Raw genomic sequence first — 27,497 nt, 5'->3', positions numbered from 1 at the left:
TTATATATGGGACATATGCTTCATTCTGCTTATAATCCCCTTTCCACCTCCACCCACCCACTCACCAATCAACCAATTAAAACAAACAAAAACACCTATTGTTCCAACAAAACTCAAGTGTTACCTCCTCTATCATGAAGCTTCCATCCAGAAGGAATTCTTTGCTTTGACCTAGCTCTCAATACCACACAGTTAATACCACTATCATTGCCCTTATGGTATGGTTACCTCCCTCAACTAGACTACAAGTTCCCAACATGCAGAGACCCTGCCTTATGTAACTCTGCACGCCATACTTGGGACCATCAACACATACCAGGTGCCCCATAAGTGTTTGTGAATTAAATAATTAATTGAATGACTATAAAAGTATATTTTTCTATAATACCACAATTTAAAAGAATAAAAGAGACAGCATAAATAATCAGCGATAGTCCAAGATGCGTCAGTAAATCCACACTAGAACTGGAGCCTCCCTCGTAATGCACAGTTCCACTGTGTAATAGCTAGCTAGACCAGGCACTAAGAAAACTGATCACTGCATTCAATAAGTCAAAGCCACATATAACAGACAAAATAGTATCTGTTTTCAGATCAGCATGACAACATAGGCACATAAATACTAAATAAATTAGATCACACGAGTCTCTTTCTAAGGGAACCAGGCCAATGAAGTCCATATCCTCGCCTTTGGATTTCCTGATATGTCATCAAAGACTTTTTACAGCACATAATTTTCATATTTAACTTCTAAAGTGTGGAACAATGAGGCAGATTCATGGGTAACTGTGTTAGTGCTATTCAATTTTCTCTTTTACGTACACAGCAGGGAAATTAAATAAGCCCTGAAGTGGTCCCTGGGAAAAATATAAGGAATAGTCACTGTGTCTCCAAAGGATTCAAGGGCTTCTGAAGTTTTACATTAATACTAACTCCGTCAACTTGTCTTCCTTCAGTATTTACAATAGCGGCTTCGACTAAAACAGCAGAATGCTCTGCGAGAAAGTGATTAGGTCATACAAAACTGCATTCTAGTGACCAGGGGACCAAAGCCCTCCCACAGAGAGCACCAGTAGCACCGGTAGCAGCAAAAAGACTCCCCTCAGGAAGGTCCAGGGCAGCAGACTGGGCACTGTCCAGGACACAGTGTGAGATATCCTTAGAGAGCCCAGGAAGGACTAGAACAACTTTGAAAGGAGAGAGTGACATGAAGGTGATACTGAGGGTCCCATATGACCAGGCAGAGAAAGAGCCGAGCAGAGTCAGGACATGGGAGCCAGATACAGAGATATACATAAACACACAGATAACAACTTATATACAGGATTGACAATGGTTAACATTCATTCAAGCCTTAGCTTGAAAACCCAAACCAAACAAATTACCACTTAAAATTTTTTAATAAAAAATGTCTAAAAATTATTGATAATGTCTTTGTGCAGCAGGAATAAAGGACAGGATTTTTACTTTTTACCTTATACACTTCTGACTCATTTTAATTTCTTAAAATAAGAATACAGAACTTGCACAATAAAACATTGCACAAATGAAGCATAAAGTTCTCTATGAGTTCAGTAAAATTTGTTTTAAGTCGGTCGTGGAGCATAACAAAAATGACTATCAAGAAGAAAAAAAATCTTCTCAACCTTAGGTTAGGTTTTCATTTAAATCAAGCTAGCTTCTAAATTCACCTAAAACAAAACACCCACTCTACTCATCCACTGCCTGTTTTTAATTTCCACCCAAAGTGTTTGCATCTTTAGTAATTCACTGACCTTGGAACTGCTTTCTTCCGACACTTCTCCCTCATTGGTTTGCATGGGAACAGACTCTGTGCAAAACTCTGCAGAAACACACAAATACTGCCTAAAAGAGGTAAGAAGAGAGAGAAAAAAAAGGAATTCAGTGCAAAAATCAGTTTTTCAAAGATTGGATTGAAACTGGATCACCAAGGCGATGACCTTAAGTAACGTGTGTGTGTGTGTGTGTGTGTGTGTGTGTGTGTGTACACGCATCTTCAGTAGGAAAGGAAGGAGGAGGTAAGAGGGAATTTTCCCTACCTAAAGGGAGGAGAGTTAGGAAAGGTTGAAGACATCAGGGTATTAAACAGTTCTAGATTTCTTTCCTTTTTTGTCTTGATTTTTGGCACAGGTGACAGCGAAAATCTTTAGCAACGCATAAGGTACGAACGGTGATCCGTCAGAAAGGACACCCACCTATGGAAGCAGTGGGCCAGTTGTTACGCTGCAGCAGGTCATACTGCCTGCATATTACAATAGGCTATTGAAACCAGCTGGGTTTCCTGGGTTTATCATTTATGTTCAATATTTGTGGTCTATTTTATAACTGAAATTACAGTACACGCTCATGGCGGATCCCACTTTTTCAAGAGGATTTGCTTAGTAAACTATCAGTTAATTCATTTTTACATGAGAACAGGCTGTCCTAGGGCAAAACAATAAAAAGTAGTAATTTTCCCCCCAAGAATAAAATGAGTTAAGTTAGTTAAAATTTTATGAATTAAAATGTACCAAAAGGAAACTACTAAAAGTATATGTAACATTCAAATTTTCATTTGATATGTCATTATTGAGGAATAATTACTCAAACTGACACAAAACGGATCTCCATTATATTACAGGTAACCAATGTTTTAAAACCTTTCTAATACTTTAAAAGGTTCATACCTACAAAATACAAAAGCTAAAAAAGATGCTTGCCAGGATGTGTGTGTGCAGAGAATCTCTTTATAAACGCAGCAGCCTGGAGGTCTAGTGTGGGAATCTGTTTCCTCATCTGCTGGGCGGGAAAGGAGTATCAAAATATGTACTGTGCTCACCTAATGGAGGTTTTTTGGGAACCAGTGTGTATTTATGTGACATGAAATGTAAAACTGGTACACTGGAAGCTCTGTTAATCAAGCCCCATTCACTCGCTCCAGATGAAGTGACACTGCCCATTCTTGCTGAAGCAGATGCTCACAGCAAGGAAAACAGGCTTTCTCTAGCTGGTTTTGCTCCTCATTCGTTTATGACAGTTGTGCAAAAATAAACTTGCTCTTTCTATGAAAATTAAGTTGATAGCACTAGAAAAAGTAAGCTACCTAGAAGGATGTCATATGCAAGCTGCTTCACCAATATCCTCAAGTTCTCATTCTACTTTACAGAAATAGAGACCGTATTTCATAAATGACGCATTATATGGACAGTGGACAAAGAAAGTCACCCCAATGATCTCTGTGCCATTTCCATTTGAATGTGCTAGGAAAGAGGAACCATCTTTCACCTCTCCCGAGGCTTCTCTCCTGGCTCTTCTCTATATGCACAAGCTCCACCCTGGAGGATCCTTTCCGAATGGGGAGATCAGAAGGAGAAACAAGGCATGTGAGCACAGCCCTTTCCTCTGCTCTAAATGCAGGTCCCTCACAGTTACCTGGGACTAGGTAAGCCCGGTGAATATTGAGGTCAGTGCTAGGAAGTTCACTTGTCTACAGATGTAAGCCATATTCTCCAATATAGCTTAATTAACGACAGATGATATTTTGGTCTCTCAAATGCCCTACTCCTTTATTTCTCAATTGGTGTAGAACTCAGTCAAGGGACAAAGAGTGCTATTTATTGAGTATCCCAAAGACCCTAATATCTGGTACATGAGACTACCATTTTAATAAATATACATGAAGGAAAATTTGGGGGGTAAAATGCATGTGGACTTTATAAGGCTTCTGTTGGGGCAGGACTTTGGGCTTTGGTCTTTAGCGAGGGAGCAACACGTTTCAATCTTGCAGAGATTTACATGAGGCCGCATGAGTTTTTACGGTCATACACCAGCTTTACACTATTGAGGCCGAATTAGAAGTTTATAAACCATAGGCCACACTGTATTTTGACATTAGTGATGACTGTAGTTATGGTAACTTTGTCTTCAGGTAAGTGGCTGTTTCTATAGAAACAAGACTGAATACACCAGGCACACAAGGCTTAGCACAGGCTTGGGGGCTTTGCGGGCGACAGCAAGGGAAGAAGCAACAGTCGGTGGTGGTGGTGGTGGCAGCCGTGGTGGTGGTGGTGGTACTGAAGGCTCATCTAAATGTCAGCTGTGCAAGTGGCCTCAGCATACATCGGCCACTCTGGCCTAGCAAGCAAATGTCAGCTGTGCTGGCCTCAGCAAACGGAATAGGGCATTAGCAGGCTTGGTTGGCTTCAAAGTACAGAAGGCTGCTGCCTGACCTTGAATTCTGCAGGCACAGCTTTTCCTAAGCAGCCATGGCTGAGGCAAAGATTAGACTTTAGGGAAAAGAGACTTTCTTCATACAGGCCTTTTAGATATTAATGAGTGAAACAATTATTTGCTGCACATAAGCTACAAGGCAGCTGAATTTCAAACAGCACGCTTGCTACAGAACCAGTGAAGTTCTATGTTTAAATTGTTTGTGCTCGGCTTACACAGGCAATCCAAATGGGAAATGGAAATTAAAGAGGTGTCTCACTATGCTCACAGAAGGCAGGGAGGCAGGGAACTTACAGAGGAAGGGAAGGAACTTGGTAACTGAGGCTGCCACTAGTATAAATCCCTAAATATTGCAAAAAGAAAGTGATACTTCAAGTATTAATCTTTAAAGCAGAAGACAGTGTACATTGGTTGGGTTTTTTCGAGATACGGTAAAGGCCCAGTTCCAAATTTGACCTCCTGCTGGCAGATTTTTCCAAATTGGGTGGAAGTGTCCAAGTCGTGAATTCTGTACACTGGCATGGGCTAACTAGTATCCTGGAGAGGCTCAAACCAAGAGGACCTCACCCATCTTCCCTCCGTCAGATACCAACGTGGCAAGACTGAGTACAATGTTGTGAGAACATACTTTTATCAGAAATTACTGCTCATGGGGGGCGCCTGGGTGGCACAGTGGTTAAGCGTCTGCCTTCGGCTCAGGGCGTGATCCCGGCGTTCTGGGATCGAGCCCCACATCAGGCTCCTCTGCTATGAGCCTGCTTCTTCCTCTCCCACTCCCCCTGCTTGTGTTCCCTCTCTCGCTGGCTGTCTCTGTCTCTGTCGAATAAATAAATAAATAAATAAATAAATAAATAAATAAAATATTAAAAAAAAAAGAAATTACTGCTCATGGGCAGGAGGTAGGCTTACTTTCTGAATCTGGTAGGCTATGGGGACAGTGCTGAAACAGTTTTGTTTAGCCTTGGAGTTCATATAATTTATATACTGTTCTGATCCATTTTAGGATCAATTTTGCCAAAGAAAATACCCAAGAGAAGAGTGGGTGGTAGTGGGGGTTCGTCCTCTTCAAAGTGGGAGCAGGACTGTCCTGAGACGCCCTCTGCCCTAGAGGGGAGGGACACACCCAATGTGACCTGGATTACTACTTAAGACCAATGTGCTAGGAGACAAGAGCCCTTGCGTGTTAGGGGAGGAAAACTTGCCCACTCTGGATGCTTCCTTCCATGTGAGGCAATATCCCTTCACTACTATTGGCCTTATATTCCTGACACATGCTGTCAAGGTGCAGTGACTTGTCCGGTCAGTGAGTCTGGAAGGGGAAACTGGACTTGCATAGTCCAGTACCCCCCAACTCCTTTCCTGTGGGGCACTTATCCTGCTCTGCTGCTTCCTTCTTCCAGGAGGCGGGTCTGTCCCTGGCTAGTACTGCTGGGCGAGGAAACCTGTTAAGTTTCAGAACTGAATATCAGAAAGATGACCTGCTGTTAGACACAAGCCAGTTCTATGTTAACTTAGTAATAAAAGTGAAAATCTGTTCTCCACCTGCCTTGCTCCTTTATCCTATATGGATATATAGGATATATATGTGGTTCAGAACTTGCTCAGGGGAGAAAATGTTTTTTATCAGGTCCTCTTCAATTCCAGGTTATATCTGGAACGTCTCCTCTTCAGAATTAAGTTTTCTGCATCAGTCTTATCTTCCCAATTACCCCATTACCATAATATGAATAGCAGACTTTTACTTTATAATCTTTTCAACTCTATTTCTAGCTATTCCCCATGCACACACTATCCCCCACTTCACTCAGGCAAATCTTCTCTCTATTCTCTCCACACAATTTGCTAATTTACTTTCTTTTTTAAAAATTTTTTATTTAAATTCAATTTAATTAACATATACTGTATTATTAGTTTCAAATTTAATTTCTATCTATGCAATTCATACCCATTTGAAAGCGCTTCCCCTCACCACCAATTCATGTCTCTATCCTTGTAATATCCAATTTTTATTTCTAAAAATCTTTCCTGATTAATACCATATAGTTTGCCTACTTACTACATGTCATATCATACCTATTTTTCTATCTGTCCTTTCTTTAATTTGCCCTTATTTGTGTGAGTGTGTGTGTGTGTGTGTGTGTGTGTGTGGTTTTGGAACTGTTCTTAATATTTTTTAAGGTGTTTCTTGAAAAAGCCTTGATGACATTCTTGTGAAGCCATAGCTTATACTTGTCTAAGGGTCTAAGTGAATTTTACTGTGCTTCTGACAAAACGGAAGGAGGATAAAGTAGGCCATGCAAAAGTATATGGTTGAGCTAGGGGTTCCACTTGGGAAGTGACAAAGGGGCCGGCGTATCAGTGCTAAGAGAGTGATGAAAAAATCAAGGCAAAGTCCACTTATGTGAAAATTCACTGGAGGGGGCGAACAAGTGATAGTAAAGCTGTCACAGATGATGTGACAACACAAGCATCTGATTTCTGCTCCGGCACATGATTCCACCTCAGAGCTATCACCAGCTTGCCGTACGTGGTAAGTGGCCTGCAGTCTTGACCTGGCAGAGCTTCAGCACACACGGAACAGGACTCAACAAATGTTAACGACAAACATGAGTAAAACCGTACATCATACTGTGCTTGGTCTTCCGTAAAAGTTGGCAAATATATTCGTATCTTCAAAGCTCTCCAGGATCTAGCCCTCACCTGTCTCTCCGGTGTCACTGACCAGACCCCTTTTTCTTTGCTCCAGTCACAACGAAATACTTACAGTTTCACAAATATGCCAGATTATTTCTGGTTTCCATGTTTTTGTTCATACTACTCCTTCTGCCTTTCCCTCCCCTGGTACCACCAGAGAACACCCTATTCTTATCATTCAAGACTCAGCTTTTGCACAGTATCTCCTGATCCATCCCTCGGCAGAACTGGCGATTCCTTCCTCAGTGTCCCCAGTGGATCCTGTCTGAATTCTATCATATGATCTGTAACCCTCTACTGGCTTCACTTGCTTACATAGATGCGTCCCTTATGACACTGTCAACTCTTTGACACCAGACACTGTATCTCGTTAATGTCTACATTCACAGCTTACTTAGAACTGTATACCTGGAATTTAATAGTCAATAAATTTCTATGTAGGAATGACTTAATTAATCAACTAAAGTCCTTTTTATTTAAATTACAATAGATAATCAATTCAATAGCTATTTCCTGGGTTCCTACCACACACCAGATGGTGCTCGGCTAGAATGCTGTAGTAGAACAAGCTTTGGCTTTGAAGGAACGGAGTCATTCATTCCTAATTCTTTGTCAGTTATTAGCTGTGTAATCTTGGGCACTTAGCATTCTAATCTTCATTATTTTCATCCATAAAACTGGTCAGGAGGAGGTGTTATAAGGATTAAATGAAATAATATATGCACAGCACTCAGCAAGGTGTCCAGGAGCAGCCAACGGGCACTAAAAAACCTGTGAGTTCCTTCCCAAGAAGTCTCAAAGGGTTTACAGACTAGTAAAGGAGACAGAGACAAGTAACTCTAATGTAAAATACTGAATGCCTTATTATGGTCATAGTAACGGGGGCACCTAGAATACAGATGAGAAAGAAATTCTGCCAAGGTGGCCTAGAGGAGGGGACAACAGGTAAGATTCGAGAAAGAGCAGTGATAGCTGCATTCTTCTCCCCTCTTCCAAACCTCAGGTGAAGAGAAAAGCATCAACCAAGGCACAAAGGTACGAAAAAGAACTGTATGTTTGGGAAACAGAAAATGGTCTGGTATGGCGTACAACAGGTAGGGGCGCACTAGAAAAGCAGCCAGAAACACTGACTGGAATGAGGCTCTCAAGCAGTTTGTAGAATGGCATCTGCAGAACTGAGAGCCATGAGAGCTGTTGGAGTAAAGGAGTGACAGGAGTAAATACATCATCTTGAAAGCTCGTCCTGGCAGTAATGTGGACGACAGCCTGGAGTCAGGACAGACCAGAGGCAGAGAAGCTAGGAATACACTCACAGAAAACTGTGGAATTGCTAAACCCTAATAACAAATTCTAGCTTTATAAAAGGATGAGGCGCCACATGTCACTTCAATCATTTGGACTGATGTGCTTTTTAAAGGGACCTACTGAAGTAGAAATGCAAAGAGCTGATGTGATGGCCACTTTAAACACCCTCGTGGAACAACTTGGGAAAGGGGCAATAACGTCAAAATGTACTTTTCTTCTTTTTAAGATGAAGACTCTCCCATTTCACTGCCAATACACAGTGAATTGAAATTTTAAAAACTTACCTCTGACAGTATCCTGGGGCAACACAAGCCCGTGATGATGAGTCTAGACTACATTCAGTGCAAAAAACCAAAACCCTGAAAAGAGAGAAAAATCACAATGAGCTGGGCACTCATAGCAAGATGCCACGGGAAGCGGTGGGGCACAGTTCTGCGTCGGGTAGCCTAGTAAATACCAGGCTCTTCCGTCTAGAAGCTGTTGACTGTTGGGCCAGTGGCCTAACCTCTCCGGGAGCCTCAGCTTCCTCACTCAACACCTAAAACAACAGCAGCACCTTCCTCATAGGGTTCTTTGGAAGTTTACATGGAATATGTATAAAACAGTATAGGGCAGGGCACCAACCACATGCTCAATAAAGGTGAGTGGTTATTAAGAGTGTGAACTGAGAGGTGCCTGGATGGCTCAGTCGGTCGAACGTCCGACTCTTGATTTTGGCTCAGGTCATGATCTCAGGGTTGTGAGGCTCCATGAGCAGTGCTGAGTCAGCTTGAGATTCTCTCTCTCCCTCTCCCTCCCCATGCTCAAGCTCTAAACAAATTAATTAATTAATTAATTAAATCTTAAAAAAAAAAAACCCAAACAATGTGAACTGAAATACCTTCTGAAGAAACACTAAAACCTATATTAAACTTCTATTATTGATTTTACCTTATCTGTTCTACCAGAAAAATGCCAAGTTGCCTTTTCAGCTTCTCCATTTGACATGAGGATGTCTCATAATCACTTTAGATTCAATAAATCCCAAATGGTACTCTTCATCCCCTGCCAGGACCTCATTCTCCCGTCCGCCCTGCCTTATCAAGGACACCATCCCTGCCCAGTTGCCTGGGTCAGAACCTTGGGTTTATCCTGGATTTCTCACCCTATCCCAGGCCTCTCACAGCCCCACCAGCAATCCTGTCATTTCTGATTCACAGCATATGAATTCTTTCACTTCCATTGCCATTATCATTCCTTGCTAGTGGAGGCCTCTTAGCTAGTCTCCTGCCCCTACTCTTGCTCCTCCCCAGTCTGTTCTCAAATAATGGCTGGAATGGCCTTTTCAAAATCAAATCGGATCAGAGCAAGCTGCTAATAGATGCAGTGAAAACTGTATTTGTTTCATGATGGAATGTCTCTCTCTTTATATATATGAAATACGTACTTACATATGTGAACATACAGATACACGAATATATATGAAATGAAAGGCACTTAATATTAGACATCTAGAGGTCCCAAGCCAGTCCTTTCATTTTACAATGGCAGAAACAAATGCCAGAAGGAGATCCTGCCCAAGGCTGGACCTCGGTGTGTGTGCAGAAGTGGTCAAAACAATGCTGGACAAGCCCTACAGAAACTCATCTGTGATCAGCGTCCGTACTGCTGTCAGAAAGCCTGTCACTATTTGGAAGTTGGGCCCTTAGTTTCACAATCAATTTAATGTTTCTGTCCAAGAAAGCACATTCCATTCCCCACAGCTGCAGATTATGAGTTACAGCTTTAGTTCCACATCATGTCTTAGTGTTTGAGGGGGTGCTTCAGGGAAATCCTGAAAGCATCTTGTTGCCCTCTTATCTGTCATCACCTCTCCCTCTGCTTATTTTTTAACAGTGTTTGGATAAATAAATCTCAGATGATTGGACTGTGATGAGTATTAGTGATATTTTAATTATTATCCCTATCCTCCTACTATACACACCGTTGTCCCAGCCATCTTCCTTTCTAAAAAGCAAACGTGACCTCTGAGTAGATTGCTGCCAAGATTCAGTCAATAATTACCCATTACCTTCAGGGTAAAATTCAAGATCTCTCTAGCCCCATCATCACTTCATATCCTTCTCATGGGGATTATGCGTGGTTTCCTTGCCTGAAATACACGCACTGATGTCTGCTGAGGGCCCTTGGCTTAATTCCCATCTACTCCTCTTGTAAGATCGGCCTCAGGAATTATCTCCTGAAAGTTTTCTGTACCCTCCTTGGCTGCACTAAGTATCCCTCCTCTAAGATATACCACATAATACTGGTAGTGTCTGAGGGTCTGCTTTCTACACTCAACAGGGGCTTCTTGACAACAAGGGCTCTCTGTGTCTTACCCATCTTAGAATTTGGTATCCATCAGGAGTTCAATAAACAAGCTGAACTGAATCCTGACATGCTCCTGATAACTCAGTAATTCAGTGTGGAGCCTTCCCCATTAAATGGCACCAGGGAAAGCTGAAGATGCTCAAACTTTGCAGATGGGTCTGGCCCTTGTGGAGAATGTGAGCTACGTGGTTATGTGTGACTCTCAGTACCTCTGAGAAAGATTCAATTCTTTCATTTTTTGTCACCTGCAGATTATCAAGAGAACGACCCTAATTTTCAGTTCTCTATTCTGATTAGTTTCTGCCCTGGCTAAACATGACTTCTGTGGACTTACCAGTTGTCTAAATTCTGTATCAACTTCATAAAGTAGCCCATCATTATATATCTTGTTAATAGACAAGCTTAGAAGGACACAGTGGCCAGCTCAGTCCTTTGCCTGCTTGGCAAGTGGGCTCAGACACTTGCCTGTGTTCAGTGAGGGGAAAAGGAGTTGAAGCAGAGGAGGGGCAGGGGAAGGAAACTGGGCAATTTCCAAGCACTCTGGAAACCAGTTTTTACAGAACAGCTTCCCTAGTTTCTCTGCAGGGCTGTGAACCTCTGTTATCAGATGCACTTGTACTCAAGATAAACATAACATTTGATTTTAAAATCAACATTTGGAATTATCTAGTTGAAGTTATCTACAGCACTATTTTCCTTCTAAGGTATGAGTAATGACAAATTCCTTCAAAACGTCATTTTGAAATGTTCCAAACTACACTGTAATCCTACCATCTGATCGTATATAGCCATAGCAGTAAACTATTTAAAGCATTCCAGTTTTCTCCGTTCTCTTGCAGAGTAACCAGACCGGCCTTGGGGTTCGTAGCGGTTGGGAAGTTTCGTGGGTCTCGGACTAAATCACTACTAGGCCCTGCTAAACTGCAAGCAGACCTCAAGAGCTCCTCCAAGCGCACTACCTGATCTAACTCATGGGATGGAATCAAACCTACATCTTTCCTAGGAAATATGGCAAGTTGAAAGAAGGACATTTCCAATAAATTATATTCATTTTACTACTCTAATATGGCATTGTTTTAATTCTGAAACTTGATTATTCAGCCTGATTCTTTTAGGCTTAATTTTAATTCTCATTTTAAAAAATTCAAGTAATACGGATAAGGCCCTTGATCACGGTCCCTTCTCCCCCATCCTCACCCAGGACTCACCATTGTTATCAGTTTAATCTCCAGGCATAATTCTGGGATGCAGACTATTAAGAATATACAGTTCAGGGGCGCCTGGGTGGCTTAGTTGGTTGAGTGTCTGACTCTTGATTTCAACTTAGGTCGTCATCTTGGGGTCGTGGATCAAGCCTTTCGTCAGGCTCCATACTCAGTGGGGAATCTGCTTGGGATTCTCTCTCTCTCTTTCCCCCTCTGCCCCATCCCCCACCTTGCTCACGCATGCTGTCTCTCTAAAATAATAAAATAAATATTAAAAAAAAAAAGAGGGATGCCTAGGTGGCTCAGTTAAGCATCTGCCTTCAGCTCAGCTCATGATCCTGGGATCAAGTCCTGCCTTGGGCTCCTTGCTCAGGGGGGAGCCCGTTTCTCCCTCTGCCTGACACTCCCCCTGCTTGTGCTCTCTCTCTGACAAATAGATAAATAAAATATTAAAAAAAAAAGAATACACAGCTCATCCTTGAACAACATGCGTTTGAACTGTGTGGGCTCATTTCTATGCAGATTTTTTACAGGACAGTTCTATAAATGTGTTTTTTTCTTACTATTTTCTTAAAAACATTTTCTTTTCTCCAGTTTACTTTATTGTAAGAATGCAGTAAGTAATACATATAAAATACAAAATATGTGTTAATCGACTGCTTATATTATTGGTAAGGCTTTCAGTCAACAATAGACTATTTGTTAAGTTTTGGGGGAGTCCAAACTTACACACAGATTTTCAGCTGCACAGGGCGTCAGGCACCCCTAATCCCTGTGTTGCTCAGGGGTCAAGCAGACTATAAACTTTTAACTGAGTCACAAGTAACACTGAAAGCCATGACTGCTTACGTCATTGGCAACTGGCCTGACTTCAAGCAAGATGTCAGGAAGAGGCATCTTAAGTGAAGCAGCAGATGTGAGGGTGGAGCAAAACACCAGCAAGGGAGCTGGGAAGGCCTTTCCAGGAGGCGAGCATGGATGCCAGGAGAACTGGGGCAGACAGGAGGGTACCACACGTCCAGCTCTATAAGCAGGGCACCCAGCCCAAGTGGGCAAGAAGGAACCTATTTAATTAACACAAATAATACTACTGAAAGCCCAAGAAGCACAGGTGGAGATACCCTCACTACAGGCAGATGGGCCTATTTAGCTGCCAATACACAAGTATTATGATTGTTCCAAGATCTGGAAACGTTACCTGTGCAGTTTCAGGGCACCTCTACTTAAGCTCAACACTTTGCAAGTTCTATAAAATGTTCCAGTCTGCACTTTCCAAAAACCATCTCCTTTAATCCCAAAATCTCCTCTAGCTTTTGTGCCCTCCCTCCCCTTTCCTGTCCTAATCAAGTTTAAGTTTATATTTGTGGTCACAATGCCCTTACCTCTCATTCACTTACTAATCATTGCAATATGATATCTTTCCCTATCAATCCCGGTACCAAATACAATGGCTATTATTCAATTGTTTTGTTTTAACCTCTTTTTCACATTTAAAAATCAGAATGACCTGAAAGTCTTATCCTTTGGTTGCTCCTTTCCTATCTTGGTATCAAGGATACTGTAGATCCAGGGGCACCTGGCTGGCTCAGTCAATGGAGCATGAGACTCTTGACCTCAGAGTTGTGAGTTTGAGCCCTGAGTTGGATGTAGAGATTACTTAAAAGGTAAAATTTTTAAAAATAAAAATTAAAAAAGACACTGCAGATCCAGTCACTGAGCCAGGGGCACCTTGCTTTAGTTGCTGGTCTCTTAGCTGTGTCTGGGTCCTCCTGTCTCCCTGGGTTTGCAGCCAACCTAAGGCCTCTGTCAACGCTGTTGATTTCCAGATTCACAAATGAGCCAAGTGGTGCTGGGTGAGGATCTGCTGCCTCTGTACACGGGGAACGGGGGGACATGGGTTGTGGTGAGGGAACCAAACTCAACTCCTGGCTTCAAGGGCTGAGCCTAGTTCTGATGCCCAAACTGTCATGGATCATGTCTAGCCCCTTTACCCTACAGAAGGAGCCAAATTCATTCCTTGTGCCACCTCTCAGACCATTTCTTTGCAGACTCTTACTCGAGAATCTTTCCCTGCTTGTCCTTTCATTACTGGTGTGTTCCTTGGGAGTTACACCCTTCCTATTCTCTTTCAATTATATACACTGTCCTTATCTTCCCCCATAGATTCAACTACCATCTATGCCTTGGTGACTCCCAAATCTCTCCAGTACTGGCCTTTCTTACAATCTTCAAAGCTTTCTATAAACTGCCTAATGTCAACGCACTTCACCTCATGTTCCACAGGTTCCTAAAATGCAACACATCTAAAACCAACTAATCTTCCCTCAAACTGTGTTCTTCCCCTTCTGCCTCACTTGGGAATACGACCATCCCACTCAAATAAAAAATCCGGCACCATCACCAGCATCTTCCTCTCACCAAACTCTGTCAGTTCTAATCCCCAAATATTTCAGTAGGTACTTTCTTCTCCATTCCTACTGCCACTGCTTTAGTTCTGGCAGTTTCTCGCTCAAGTTATTCTATTTTTTTTCCACTGGTTTTCTTACCCTCAAGACCCTCCCACCCCCACTCCCGTCAGAATTGCCTTTATAACGTGCAATCCCACACAGCCTTTGCAATGTCTCCGTCCATCTTCAAGATAAGATCTAATTCTCACTACATGGTATACAAAGCCCGGTACCTATTCACCTCTCAGCTTCATCTCACAAAATCACATTGCTTTCAGTTTTCATTAAACACCACATGGCTTCATGTGCCAGTGACTTTGTAGATGCTGTTTCTACTTGGACTGTCTTCCTACTCACAGGGCAAATTTCTTCCCCACCTTCAAAATGCAGGTGTAGGGAAACCTTTTCTGTGAAGCCCTTCTTAATGCCTCTCTCTTTCCCACACACGGTCTGGATGGGTCCTTCCTCTGAGTTAGCGACTATACGTGGTATATATTTCCACCAGGCTTGTTTATGTTGTACATAGACTACTGAAGGCAGGGTCTAAGTCTTACTACTGTATCATCATTTAAAACAGTGCTAGTGCAAAGGACATTCTGATAAACTCTGATGGAATAAACACAGACATTTTTGGGAAAAAAATAAGGTCTACTCAGCACAACATTCTTAGTTTACTCCAGTAAGGATGCTGTTTATCAGTTATAATAGTATATCCAAGGCCACAGTATAGACTCCATGCATGCATGCATTCATTCAGCAATGAGCCACCTGCCAGGTATCATGCTGCTCTAAGGAACACCATGGTAAAGTAATGCTGGCCTCTCAGGGCAGAGTGCTACCTGAGTGGGACCCCCGGACTGCCAGAGAGAAGCTGTGAAGGAAACTTTGGGACTGAGAGCAGGCCCCTGGCACAAAGATATTACATTTATTCATGTAGGTAGAGGTTGGTTGCCTAAGGAAAACAAACTCAGTCTGAAGCAGGGATAAAGAAAAGGGTATGTACTCACTTTCAGCTACTTATTCAGTTTGGTCAACTAATGCCTTCTACCCTAGTCCAGGATGACCTGTCAATTCTGTAACAGAAATGGCTTCAGAAAGTACCTTCTAAAGACCAAAACACAAGGGCAAACCACTTGGGGGTGGGGGTGGGGATGGTAGGGAATGATGACTGCTGGCTACAGGAACAGCAGAGGCAGCTCCTGAAACAGCAGAGTCAACGCAGCCAGCTTTACTGAATGCTTACTAAGCGCCCAGCGCGATGCTTGTGTTTTCAGAGCAAGGGCCTATGGCCAGGTTTTACTGCCATTGTTGATCACATAAGAATTAAACAGATTAACATGTTTAGCTTTTGTACCCAATTTATTGATGACCCATGATCAAAAAGCCTTTATTCTTTTTCCATATTGTATATTAATTTTCTGTAGGTTTTTTTAAATCAAATACCTATTTCTATTAAAGTTCACAAAATTTTAAATGCATATTGGCTCACCAATAAAAACAGTGAGTTAGGGAAGTTTTAATATTTATATTGAAGATGATAACAATATGAATAACCATTAACCAATAACCACCATTTTTGCTGCACTCAGCAATTTACATCATGGACACCTCAAAAAACTCTCATTTAACAGATAATCCCTGTCCTCAGAGGTCTTACACTATTGATAAGGAGAAGAAAATCAGCACAGCAAGCAATTCCACAAGAACTGAAAGTACTAAGCTGTGTGGCACAGAAGCTTGGATAGTGCAGAGAGAACAGTGGGCTAGACAATCAGGACAGCCTTCAGAGAAAAACTAGGATTCCAACAGAATTGACAGGATGTAAAGCAGTGACTTTCAAACATTTTATAGTCTCAGGATCTCTTTACAATTCTTAAAAATTATTAAAGACCCCAAAGAGCTCTTGCTTATGTGGGTTATAAATATCAATATTTACCCATACTAAAAATTAAAGCTATGAAAAATTTAAGATATTTATTCATAAATATCCATTTAAAAATTTTAATACAGGGGTGTCTGGATGGTTCAGTCGCTAAGCGTCTGCCTTTGGCTCGGGTCATGATCTCAGGGTCCTGGGATCAAGCCCCACGTCAGGCTCCCTGGTCAGCGGGAAGCCTACTTCTCCCTCTCCCACTCCCCCTGCTTGTGTTCCCTCTCTTGCTGTATCTGTGTCAAATAAATAAATAAAATATTTTTTAAAAATATTAATATACTATTATTACATGTTAACATTTTTAAATTAAAAATAATATTTAGAGGATAAAAAATCTGAGAAAAATACCATTGTTTTACATTTTTGCAAATATCTTTAATGTCTGGCTTATGAGACGGCAGCTGTATCCTCCTATCTGCTTCTGCATTCAGTCTTTTGCAGTATCGTATGTCATGAAGCCTCTGGAAAACTCCACTGTACACTTGTGAGAGAATGAGTTTGAAGGCATGTACATGTCAGTATTATTAAAATGGTTGTGACCTCATGGACTCCCTGAAAGGATCTGGATGGGGAGTGAGGCGGATCCTCGGAGTACACTTTGAGCAGCTATTAATTTTAAAAGAGAAAGAAAATGGTATAAGGGTATAAGCAGGAAGGAAGTGTGTGGCTCAGGAGCCATAACTTCCACATACGCAATGCTTATTCCTAACATCTTGGCTACAACCAAGCTCACCTCCTCCACTGTGAACCTCAGAGACAGAATCAGGAGGGCCAGGTGGGGTGCTACGTGACAGCAGGACAAGGAGCTTCTCCCTCACTATCCGGGTGTGTGTGTGTGTGTGTGTGTGTGTGTGAGCGCGCACGCGGGAGTGCACGCGGGAGAGGCTCTACTTCCCCCGGCAACATTCCCTGGAGGCCACGTCAGGTTTTCCTCTCTAGCGCCCACACTCTCCTCTCCTAGAAGCTGTAAATGGCTCATAAGAAACTGCCTTGCCATGGCTTCCCGAGGCTGTGTTTACTAACTGCAAAATCATCTCACTGCTACAGTCTCAAATCCTTCAGACATTTCTTGATCTGGCTGTCTTAAAAAGCAAATTTAACATCAGCCACGTAGCCAGTTTTTTCCTTGCCAATAATCATGTGAGTTTGCGATTCTGTTCCCGTGCATCTTGTGCACTGTAAAAACAGTTCCTGGAGCGTCATATGTCATGGATCTAGTTGCCATAAACTGAAAACATTTTCTTCATATTTTGTGGCACAAACTAAAAGCATTCTGGATGCGGTTTGCATACAGTCCATCTCTGGCCAAAAAAGAGGTTTAAATATATGGACAGACAGAGAAAGGGGGGTGGCCATTACCACGGTTAAACTGTTTTATCATCAAAGTCAATGTTTGATTATATATATATTTTTAATGCAAAATTTTGCTATGATTAACGTTCTAAAACTATCCTGCAGTGGGTATAATTGTTCACGTTGTACAGCAAGCTTTAAGTTATCTACAAGTATTTTATAACTGAGAGACGCACACATGAAACAGAAGCTTCTTTTTGATCTCTCAAAAAAAATATGAAAACAACAATGAATCTATATAATTTTTCAGTCTTTATTTTTTTTTTTAGTAAACATATTTCTTAAGGCCCCTTTACCGACCAGAAGAGATCTTTTTTAAGTCAAAGTGAAACTAAAACTTTAAAAGATTTTTGCTTCTGGGAATGGCAAACTAGGTAATTCAGACCAATCGTCCTGCTGAGGATAGCCAGAAAATCTGAACAAAATGTAAAAAATATATTGAAGGCAGAGGCATTAACAAGTTAATTAAGAATTACTAGTCACAAAAATCAAATCCAGGACAGCTCTATAACTCAATATGAAAAATAAGTAATAAAGCTTTTAGAAGATAATATGGGATAATGTTTTCATGACCTAAGGGTAGGGAAGGATTTCTTAAGCAGCACACAAAAAAGCACCTATTATTAAAAAACAGATGAATTTGACATGAAAATTCAGAATTTTTGTTCATCAAAAGACACCCTCAAGAAAATGAAAAAGCTTTATATATAAAACCAACAAAGGGCTCGTATTCAAAATAACAAAGAATACCAACACAGAGAAAAAGAACAAGATAACTCATAGGAAAATGGATAGAAGACTAGATGAGGCATGTCACCAAACAAACAAAAACAAAAAACTACATTATCTAAATGGCCAACGAAACATATGAAAAGGTGTCTAGCTTCAATAGGAAGTAAAAAAAATACAAAATAAAACCATAATGAAAAATACAAAGGAAAACCACAATAATATACCATTATATACCAGAATGGCTAAAAATTTACTTGATTATTTATTATTTTTTTTAAAGATTTTATTTTTAACTCTACTCCCAAGGTGGGGCTCGAACTCACAACCCTGAGATCAAGAGCCACCTGCTCCACTGACTGAGCCAGCCAGACACCCCATGAATGGCTAAAAATTTAAAAGTCTGATAATAACAAGTGTTGCCAAGGATATAGAATAATAGGAACTGCCTTACACTGACTGTGTGAATGTAAATTGTTATATCCACTTTGGAATACAATTCACCATTATTCTTCTCTGTGATCCAGTAATTCTACTCCCAGGTATATACACCCAGCGGAATTCATGCTCACGTGCACCCAAAAGACACAAAAATCTTCAGACCAGCACAATTCATAATAGCTATCCACTGGAACAACCCAAATACCCTGGGTAGTAGAATAGATAAATACCTTCTAGCATATTCATTCAATGGAATACCATACAGCAATGAAAATGAAGGAACAACAGCCACACGCAACAGCATGGATGAATCTTGCAAACATAATGACCAGATACAAAAGAACATATAGCATGTGACTCTGTGTTCAAAATCAGCCAAAACTATAATGTTTAGAGGTACACAGGTGGTAAAGGAAAAAGAAAGGAAAGAAATCAGGAGAGCAGTTACCTGTAAGTAGGAAGGGAGGACTGTGATTAGCAAAGGTCACTATGATGGGGCTGCTGCATCCCTGTAATGTCCTACTTCTTGACCTCAGAATGAATTATTATTTAAAAATAAATAGTTCATTAAGTTTTACATCTGTATTCTATGCAGTTTTCTGGCTGTGTAATGTATTTCACAATAAGCAAGAATGAATGCAAACAGAACTAATACAAAGGGAAAAGTGGTATCTTTTGTATAAATTTAAAAATTAGATCACAGAACCCAAGTTCCTTAGAAGGCATCCCGGCCCTTCATTACCAAGTCCTCTCTTCCTAGCCTCATCTCTTGCCACTCACTCTCAACCAGGTGTGTCCTTTACATGTACTCATGATGTTTCTCTGTCCAGAAAACCAGGCAGGCACACCCCAATCACCCTTCTGCCAGACTAAGTACAAACTGTCAATCAAGACACAGCCTGGGTATCATCTCCTGTGAGAAATCTTTTTAGCAGACACACACTCTACAGACACACCGCCTGGTTCAAATTCTAGATCTGCCATTTTCTAGTTCTGTGACCTTGGTCAAGTTACCAAACTTCAGTTTTATAGTTTCCACATCTGTAAAATAGGATAAAAATATTACCTGCCTTACTGGGTAGCTTGAGGATTAAATAAGTAAATATATGCAGAGTAAGATAGAGTAAGCACTAAGTACTAGATCCTATTATTACCTAATATTAACTAGGTATTAGCTACTATGAGATTTTTATCAACACACTCAGATAACCTCCTGCCTATACCCTGAACCCCCTCCACATTAGATACTCTTCTTTGGGCTCCCATGGCTCAGTATTACAGTTTATTTTCCTCTATACAGCCCCTTATGGACAATTAATTCCTTGAAAGCAGGGGCTAAAAATCTTTTACCCCTCAATCCCTAACATCTAGCACAGCATAGTGCCTGGCATGTAGTAGATACTCAGTGAGTATCTGTGGAATGAATAAGCCACCAAGACTCCAAACAGGTATCTATATCACATATAAAAGTAGTCCTTTGGTGCTGAAAGGTGCCCTACCCTTGTATATGCCACAAACCGGAAGCATAATCTTGACAGATTCCTACAGCAATTACCTGAGAATATGGGTGTAGACACCCCCTGGTAGCAATAAATGAGGGACAAGCAGTCATACTTGTCCTATCTACCTCTTGTGAGTCTCAAATGATAATGACTATGAAAAAATATATTTTTAAGTGTGACGCTCTATTATATGAGGTTTTATTGCCTTAATAAAATAACAGGATTATTGTTGAGTTGCAAGTCTGGAAAGGGCTTTAGGGAGTAATAAGGAATTAATATAATGTAAAATGCAATCTCATATGGTCTGAGATAAGATCTTTATTTTAAAAATAAACATTAAATATTTATTTTTAATTATAATTTGCATATATTGCAGTAATGATTAAAATATTTTGCAATAAAATTCCCCCAATTTTCTCAATTGGTTATTAATGATTTAGGTAATAAAACAAACATTTGCCCATGTGAATGTGCACAGCAGCATTATTCATAATAGCCAAAAAGTGGAAACAACCCAATGCCCATCAGCTGGAAAATGGATCAACACCGTGGTACATCCACCCAGTGGAAAACTACTCAGCAGCAAAAAGGAACAAGCTACTGATACGAACTACAGTGGGGTGAGCCTCGAAATCGTGGCGCTCAGTGCGAGAAGCCACTCACTAAAGATCTCACGTTCTATGACTCCACGCACATGAAATGTCCAGAAAAGGCAAATTTCCAGAGACAGAGAGTAAATTAGTGGTTGCCTGGGGCTGAGTGGGAACAAAAGACAGCAAATGGGTATGAAGGGTCTCTTTGGGCTGACGGAAATGTCTAAAATGATGTCATGGTGATGATTACACAACGGTGTAAATTTACTAAAAACGTTTTAATTGTACACTTAAAATAGGTGAATTTTGTGGTGCGTAAATCATACCCCAACAAAGATATTTTTTAAAAAGAGAGATATCTGTTCAGCACTCTTGTACAGCTAGCTATAATTCTCACATCTTTAAAATCTCACCCCCACATGGGACCAAAGAACACAAGCATAAAGCATAACAAAAAAGTTAGCTTTTAAAAACAAAAAAATTTTAAATGTCCTGTCTAAATATCTTAAAAAACCCAAAGTGCCACCTCCTTACTTATTTTCCAATCCAGCAGCAACAAAACAATGATCTTGATAAACAGGCTTTCACTGTTGTTTGTTTATTTCACCCCACCTGTATAAACACACATTCTGGCCTCATCTGCATTTATAATTGCAAACAGGAATATTTGGCACGATGCCCCACACCCCTTACAGCCAAATGGCAAACATAAGAAAAAGGTAAATTCAGAAAGCATAGCGTATAATGAGATTAAAAAAATAATGTTATACATACGATAAACAGGATTTCTAAATAGAGTTTAAATTAACCCTCAGAAATAGGCAGTTCTTTATACAAATGTACTTCAGAGTAAATTCTACAAGAAGTCCTAAAATCCTATCCAAAGTATTTTGCTGAACTGGAATTGCTAAATTGGATATTGCTTAAAGTAGGTCACTGGCTCGGGCTTGAAAGTATTTGGTAATGCAGAGATCTATTTGCAACGTCATTTGTCATAATGAGATTTGACTTAGACAAAGCAGGAGAAACCACACTGGTTGGGTGTCAATTGTCAGCTGTATTTTATTCAGATAACTCTCATTTTAGATTTATCTCACTGCAGATTCTTGAACAGGAAAATAACAAGATGAAAGAAGTGGTTTTGAAAGAGTAAATCTGGTGGTAGTGTTTAGAAAGTGCCTCTTTTGCTTCCTGTTCCTTTGTCCCTCACATGTGTTCAGTCTCCAAAGACCATTAACCTTTCTTTTGGAATGTCTTTCAGGTTTATTTCTTTCTCTCCACTTCTACTCTCACCACTACAATCCTAATTGGTGTCAGGAAGCGGTAAGGGACAAGAAAACTAGGATAAGCAGTCAAACTAGAGACCGTTAGAATATCTAAGATGGAAGTGAAGGGGGACCTGGTCTTGAGCAGTGGTGCTCGAAGTGTGGTCCCCAGACCAGCTAGCTTTGGCATCACCTGGGAACTAGATGCAAATGTCAATTCTCAGGCTTTACCCAGATGTATCGAAGCAGAAACTCTGGATGCAGAACCAGCAACTTGTTTTTAATGAGCCCTCCAGGTGATTCTGATGTCGGCTAAAGTTTGATTGTTAGTGGTATAGAAAGAGCAGAAGACGAAGGAATGGACCAAGATGAGAGAATTTCAGAATGGCTGAGAACTTCCACCACAATGTCCCTCCAATCTCCAACCCAAAGTATCCAAAAAGAACTGTTCTCCAAACTGCTCTTTCAAGTGCTATTCACTTCTGCTATCACAACCCTCTACACTGCTTACATTCAATTTCCCTTCTACCAATCCTCATCCAATATACTAATCTGGTTGATTCCACAGTTGGGGCTCTAGGCAGTCAGGAAGAGAGGAAATGCACCATATATGGCAAATTATGATAAAAAAGAAGGGGGGGCCTTGAAATTGGTGGAGAAAAGATAAGGGGCACCTGGGTGGCTCATTTGGTTAACTGTCTGTCTTCAGCTCAGGTCATGATCCTGGGGTCCTGGGATTGAGCCTCAGTCGGGCTCCCTGCCCAGCGGGGAGTCTGCTTCTCCCTATCCCTCAGCCCTTCCCCCTGCTCGTGCTCTCTCGTGTGCACACTGTTTCTCTCTCAAATAAATAAAATCTTAAAAAAAAAAAAGAAAAGATGAATTATTATTCAATAAATGATTTTGGAGGAACTGGCTAGTTGTGGGAATGGAGGGTAGAAAACCATTTGTGCATCTTACTCCATGCACCAAAATAAAATTCCAGGTAAATCAAACACTTTAATTAAAAAACCAAAAGGAATATGAAAGTAGCAGATGAAATAATCATAAAAATATTTTTATCATCTTCAATAGAAGGTCTTCCTAAAAGCATAATTTCACCCAGAAGACTTAAAAGAAATTTCTAATAAATTTTACTATATAAAACTTTTCTATGGCTAAAAAAAGATCATAAAATAAAAAGATATACTAAGAAAACATTTGTAGTGCACAACAGGTAAAGAGTTCTCTCATATTCTTAAGAAAAAAATGAACATGGGGCGCCTGGCTGGCTCAGTCAATGGAGCATATGACTCTTGATTTTGGAGTCATGAGTTCAAGCCCCATGATGGGTATAAAGATTACTTAAATTAATAAAACTTAAAGAAAAAAAGAACAAACCTAATTAGATAGTTGTTCAAAGGAAAAGAAACACAATTCACAAAAGAAAAAATACAAAGGATATAAAAGACATAAATCTAATACTTTTTTTAAAAGTTGGGTGTTGTGGGGTTTTTTTGTTATTTTTTTATTTTTTCCACTTAGCAAATTGGCAAAGATTAAGAAGATTTACAAGGCCAGGTGTGGGGATAGCAGCATTATCACATATTGATCGTAGTATATAAACTGCAACATCTACCAAAATGTAAAATATGCATTTCTCTCATACAGCAATTCCACTTCTAGGAATGAATTCTCAAAAATGTACAAATATATTTGTATAAAGATGTTCATTGCTCCTTCTGCTGTACTATTGGCAATCCTGAACTGTAATCCTGAACAACCTTAATGTCTTAATGTCAACCACTTGGAGACTAGTAATAAAAGGAAAAGAACATTCTGCAGCCATTACAAAGAAGGAGGCAATGTAACATGGAAGATGTTCACAACATCTTGTCATATTAAAAGAAGAGCCATCATAAAACATCATGTATAGTTTAATTCCTTATTGGAATTAAATATATATAAATAAATATATAAATTATAAATTATATTTAATTCATATATAAATATATAAATTAAATTACTATAAATATATAAATTAAATATATATAAAAATATATAACATATATATAAAATAAATTTATATATTTGGAGAGGTCAAAAGTTATACATGGACATCTGACTGCATGGAGGATTGGTGTCCCTAACCCTTGTGTTGTTCAAGGGCCAACTGTATACATATAACATAAATATATACTACACATACTATATGTGTATATGTAATGTATATACATTATAAACCAGCATGAAAGTATAGGGGAAAATTCTGGCAAGATATACAACGACCTTTAAAGACAGGCACGTTGACGAGTGAGATGGGGGACTTTTCCATTTTCAACTTCATAAACTTCAACTTCCTTTCAAGGAACATGAATTGCTCTTATAATAAAAAGTAAATCTGATGTCACTCCTTTGTCCGAAAGTTCTAAAGCCTCCCAGCCCATAGAGAATATGGGTCCAAACTTCTCAGTCAGATGTCAGGATGGTCCAGCTATGTCACCTGACACCTTTATCCGTCACCTGACACCTTTATCCGTCACCAGGATGAACTCCCCTAATGGGGCAGGTTAGGCAGGGTGTCTGTTCTCCCTCCTTCACTGTATCCCTGATGAAGTCTGGTGCCGCCTCTGATAACCTTTCCTGCCATTATCAAAGCTTTTCTTGTGATAGGTACACTGGAATGGCATTCTAATTTGTTCCTTTTAGAACAATGATGACAGAGCTGTTCAAATAAATTAATAGATTCCTTCAGCTGCTTTTGTAGGAAAATAAGTTCACGAGCTAATGTATGGGCTGACCAATACAACCCCACCACTGAAAACCAAATGTAACATGTTTTTTGGCTAACAAATATTAAGAAATAATATTAGGGTTTTTAAAAAAATATATTTTATTTACTTACTTATTTGAGAGAGAGAGATAATGACAGAGATAGCAAGAGAGCATGAGCAAGAAGGAGAGGGAGAAGCAGGCTCCCCACTGACCAGGGAGCCTGACTTGGGGCTGGACCCCAGGATCCCAGGATCATGACCTGAGCCGAAGGCAGAGGCTTCACCGACTGAGCCACATAGGCACCCCAATGTTTGGTTTTCATAGCCATTTGTTGGCATATATCCCCCATCCTATGTAACACATGGATACGACAGTTATAATGGTTCTGGAGCAGAATATTGAGACAAAATTTCTTAGAAGACACAAGCGGTAGAGTCAGTTTTGTGATCTCTTTGGCTGGGATGCAATGTGGAAGGACCACCGAGTACTCAGACAACACCCTGACCCAGTCCCACTGTTCATCTTGCAAGCCCAACTCACGCCACTGTCGAGGTATGGTGATATCACACGACCCACATGCCAGCCTAAGTTTGAGTCAGGGTTCATTAACAGAAAAATCAAGTCTTTGCAGGAAATCTGGATGCCTCTCAAAAATACAACGCTATGACTAACAGAGCCTCTTCTCGGCTCATCCATAACAACAAGGGTTTCCTAGACTTCCTAGCTGGGTAACATCAGCTTTATTCTAACCCACACCTTCTGGCTAACAAGTGTACTTGCAGGCCTCCTGAAAAAGAACTGACCATTTTCAGTAGTACCCTGTGTCTAAAGATCTGGAATATGAAGTCTTATAAAATTTTGGGCCATGATGAGGGCACTTAGTGGTTGACTATCTATTATGGATACTAATGTGTTCAATACAACAGACAGTACTTTCTGAAGTCAGTATGGTAGTCATGTTTGTGTTTCTAAGACAATCAGCTTGATAAAATACAAATACTTGGGGTTAGGGATGAGAGGGGTGTAAAGGAGCTAGAATACATGGAAGGCCTAAGCTAAAGTCTCTAGGTCAGTAAGCTGGTAATGGCATGGATAAGCCACTGTAACTGTCAATGACATCTGCCATGAACATGAAGGTTACAGGTTATAGAGCTTGTACAGGTACAGTGCTTGTTTAGATGTCTATCTCCCCTACCAACCGTGGGAAGAATGGGGTACTTTACTTATATTTGCATTCATAGTACTTGGCACACTGAGTACTGAGCAGTACTCAGTAAATGTTTGCTAAATTAGTGAAGCATATGCTTTAAGAAAATATACATCACACAATAAAGGGGCACATGGCAAAAGCTGGTAGTTGCCTACATTTCCTATTGCCATCCAGATTTGGTTGGGTGTAACTCCGTACTCAGATTTCTCAAAATTTCTTATGAATAGAGGTGGCCGAGTGTCACAGCTCTGGTCAATGAGATACACCTCATTAGATGAGGCAGACGTTTTGTACTTCACCCTTCCTCCTTCTTCTAGGGGCTGGAGGAGGGTAGGAAAGCAGAGAAGTGAACTCGCCGTTATCAAGAGAGACACATCTAAGAATGGGTAGAAGGAGTTCGAGACGTTAACACTACTGTGGCGTGACTGTAACAGCCTTGGACTACTTACTTCTCAATTTTATGCTGTTTAAGAGAAAATAAATCTCTATTTGGTTCAAGCAAACTTGGATTTTCCGTTACATGTAGTCTAATTTGTCCCTAAATTGATAAAAGTAGCCATTGGAGGAAGAATTATGAGGCTACTGTAGTAATCCAAAGAACAACAATTTTATTCAAATAACTGAATAAGTATAGTCTTCTTTTTCTTTGTGATAATATAATTGTAAATAATTCTAGGGTGTATGATATCACTAAACAACAGCACTCTAGCTAGCAGCTCAACAGTGATTTGAGATTATCTAACCAAATCAAAATGTTTGGAAAGAATGGTGATGCTTATACAGCACTGACACACATTGCAGTGTTATCAGCACTAAGACCAACTAAAACAGATTAACTCCAAGATCACATGAAATTAGCAATAATCTCCTCTCAACTACATGGAAGTGGTAATCAAAACCCAGAGTGGAAAAGAAAATTGAAAACATTTCAAAAACACCTGCAGAAGAATGCTAGTATTCCAGCTGCATGTTAAACCTCCTTTATCAGATATGTTCTACATTCAACATCTGGCCTTTCCAAGCTAGTGCCAACCAATCCAATGCTAAAGAATACTTCTCGTTTAAGTAATCACCATGTGGGAAATTTTAATCCCTCTCAAGGGCAGTTCAGTTGTAGTTCACATTCACTTCTGAAGAAATGAAAGTAAAATATGTTGTTCTGTCCTCTGTAATTCTTATAAATTAGTACCCCATCTAGAAACCAGATCAATTTGTATTGGAAAAGGAAGGCACATGCTTAATGTAGCACTAGCTAATGGCAACCAATAAGCTTTTGTTTTTTAAACAAAAAGTTTTTGAAAGTATCATTATGAACTCATAAACTTTTCAGTTAATGTTTTTATTGGTATTCTAACTGTCTCATCATTGGCCAAAGGGAATCTCTTCGTGTGTGTGCTCTTGCGTCCTTTTGATGTGACCCTTGTCATAGTCTTTGATGATTTCTTTGCTATCCACTATAACAAGAAATTCTATGTTTATCTTGTATAATT

The 27,497-nt window shown here is 40.2% G+C and overlaps 1 protein-coding gene across 1 annotated transcript in view; it reads right to left on the bottom strand.

Moving 5' to 3' along the window:
• Positions 1–27,497, bottom strand: part of LOC121104370 — a 143,097-nt gene that overhangs the window by 72,528 nt on the left and 43,072 nt on the right. Inside the window, exons 3-4 of the mRNA XM_040637089.1 lie at positions 8,514–8,588; positions 1,776–1,866 (exon numbers count right to left, since the gene is read on the bottom strand). Of these exons, the coding sequence (XP_040493023.1) occupies positions 1,776–1,866; positions 8,514–8,588 (166 nt within the window). The remainder of the gene's footprint in view (positions 1–1,775; positions 1,867–8,513; positions 8,589–27,497) is intronic.

The sequence above is a fragment of the Ursus maritimus genome, unplaced genomic scaffold (genome assembly GCF_017311325.1).
Source record: "Ursus maritimus isolate PB19 unplaced genomic scaffold, ASM1731132v1 scaffold_21, whole genome shotgun sequence".
NCBI classification, from domain to species: Eukaryota; Metazoa; Chordata; class Mammalia; order Carnivora; family Ursidae; genus Ursus; species Ursus maritimus.
This window is presented reverse-complemented; position numbering and strand designations above follow the sequence as displayed.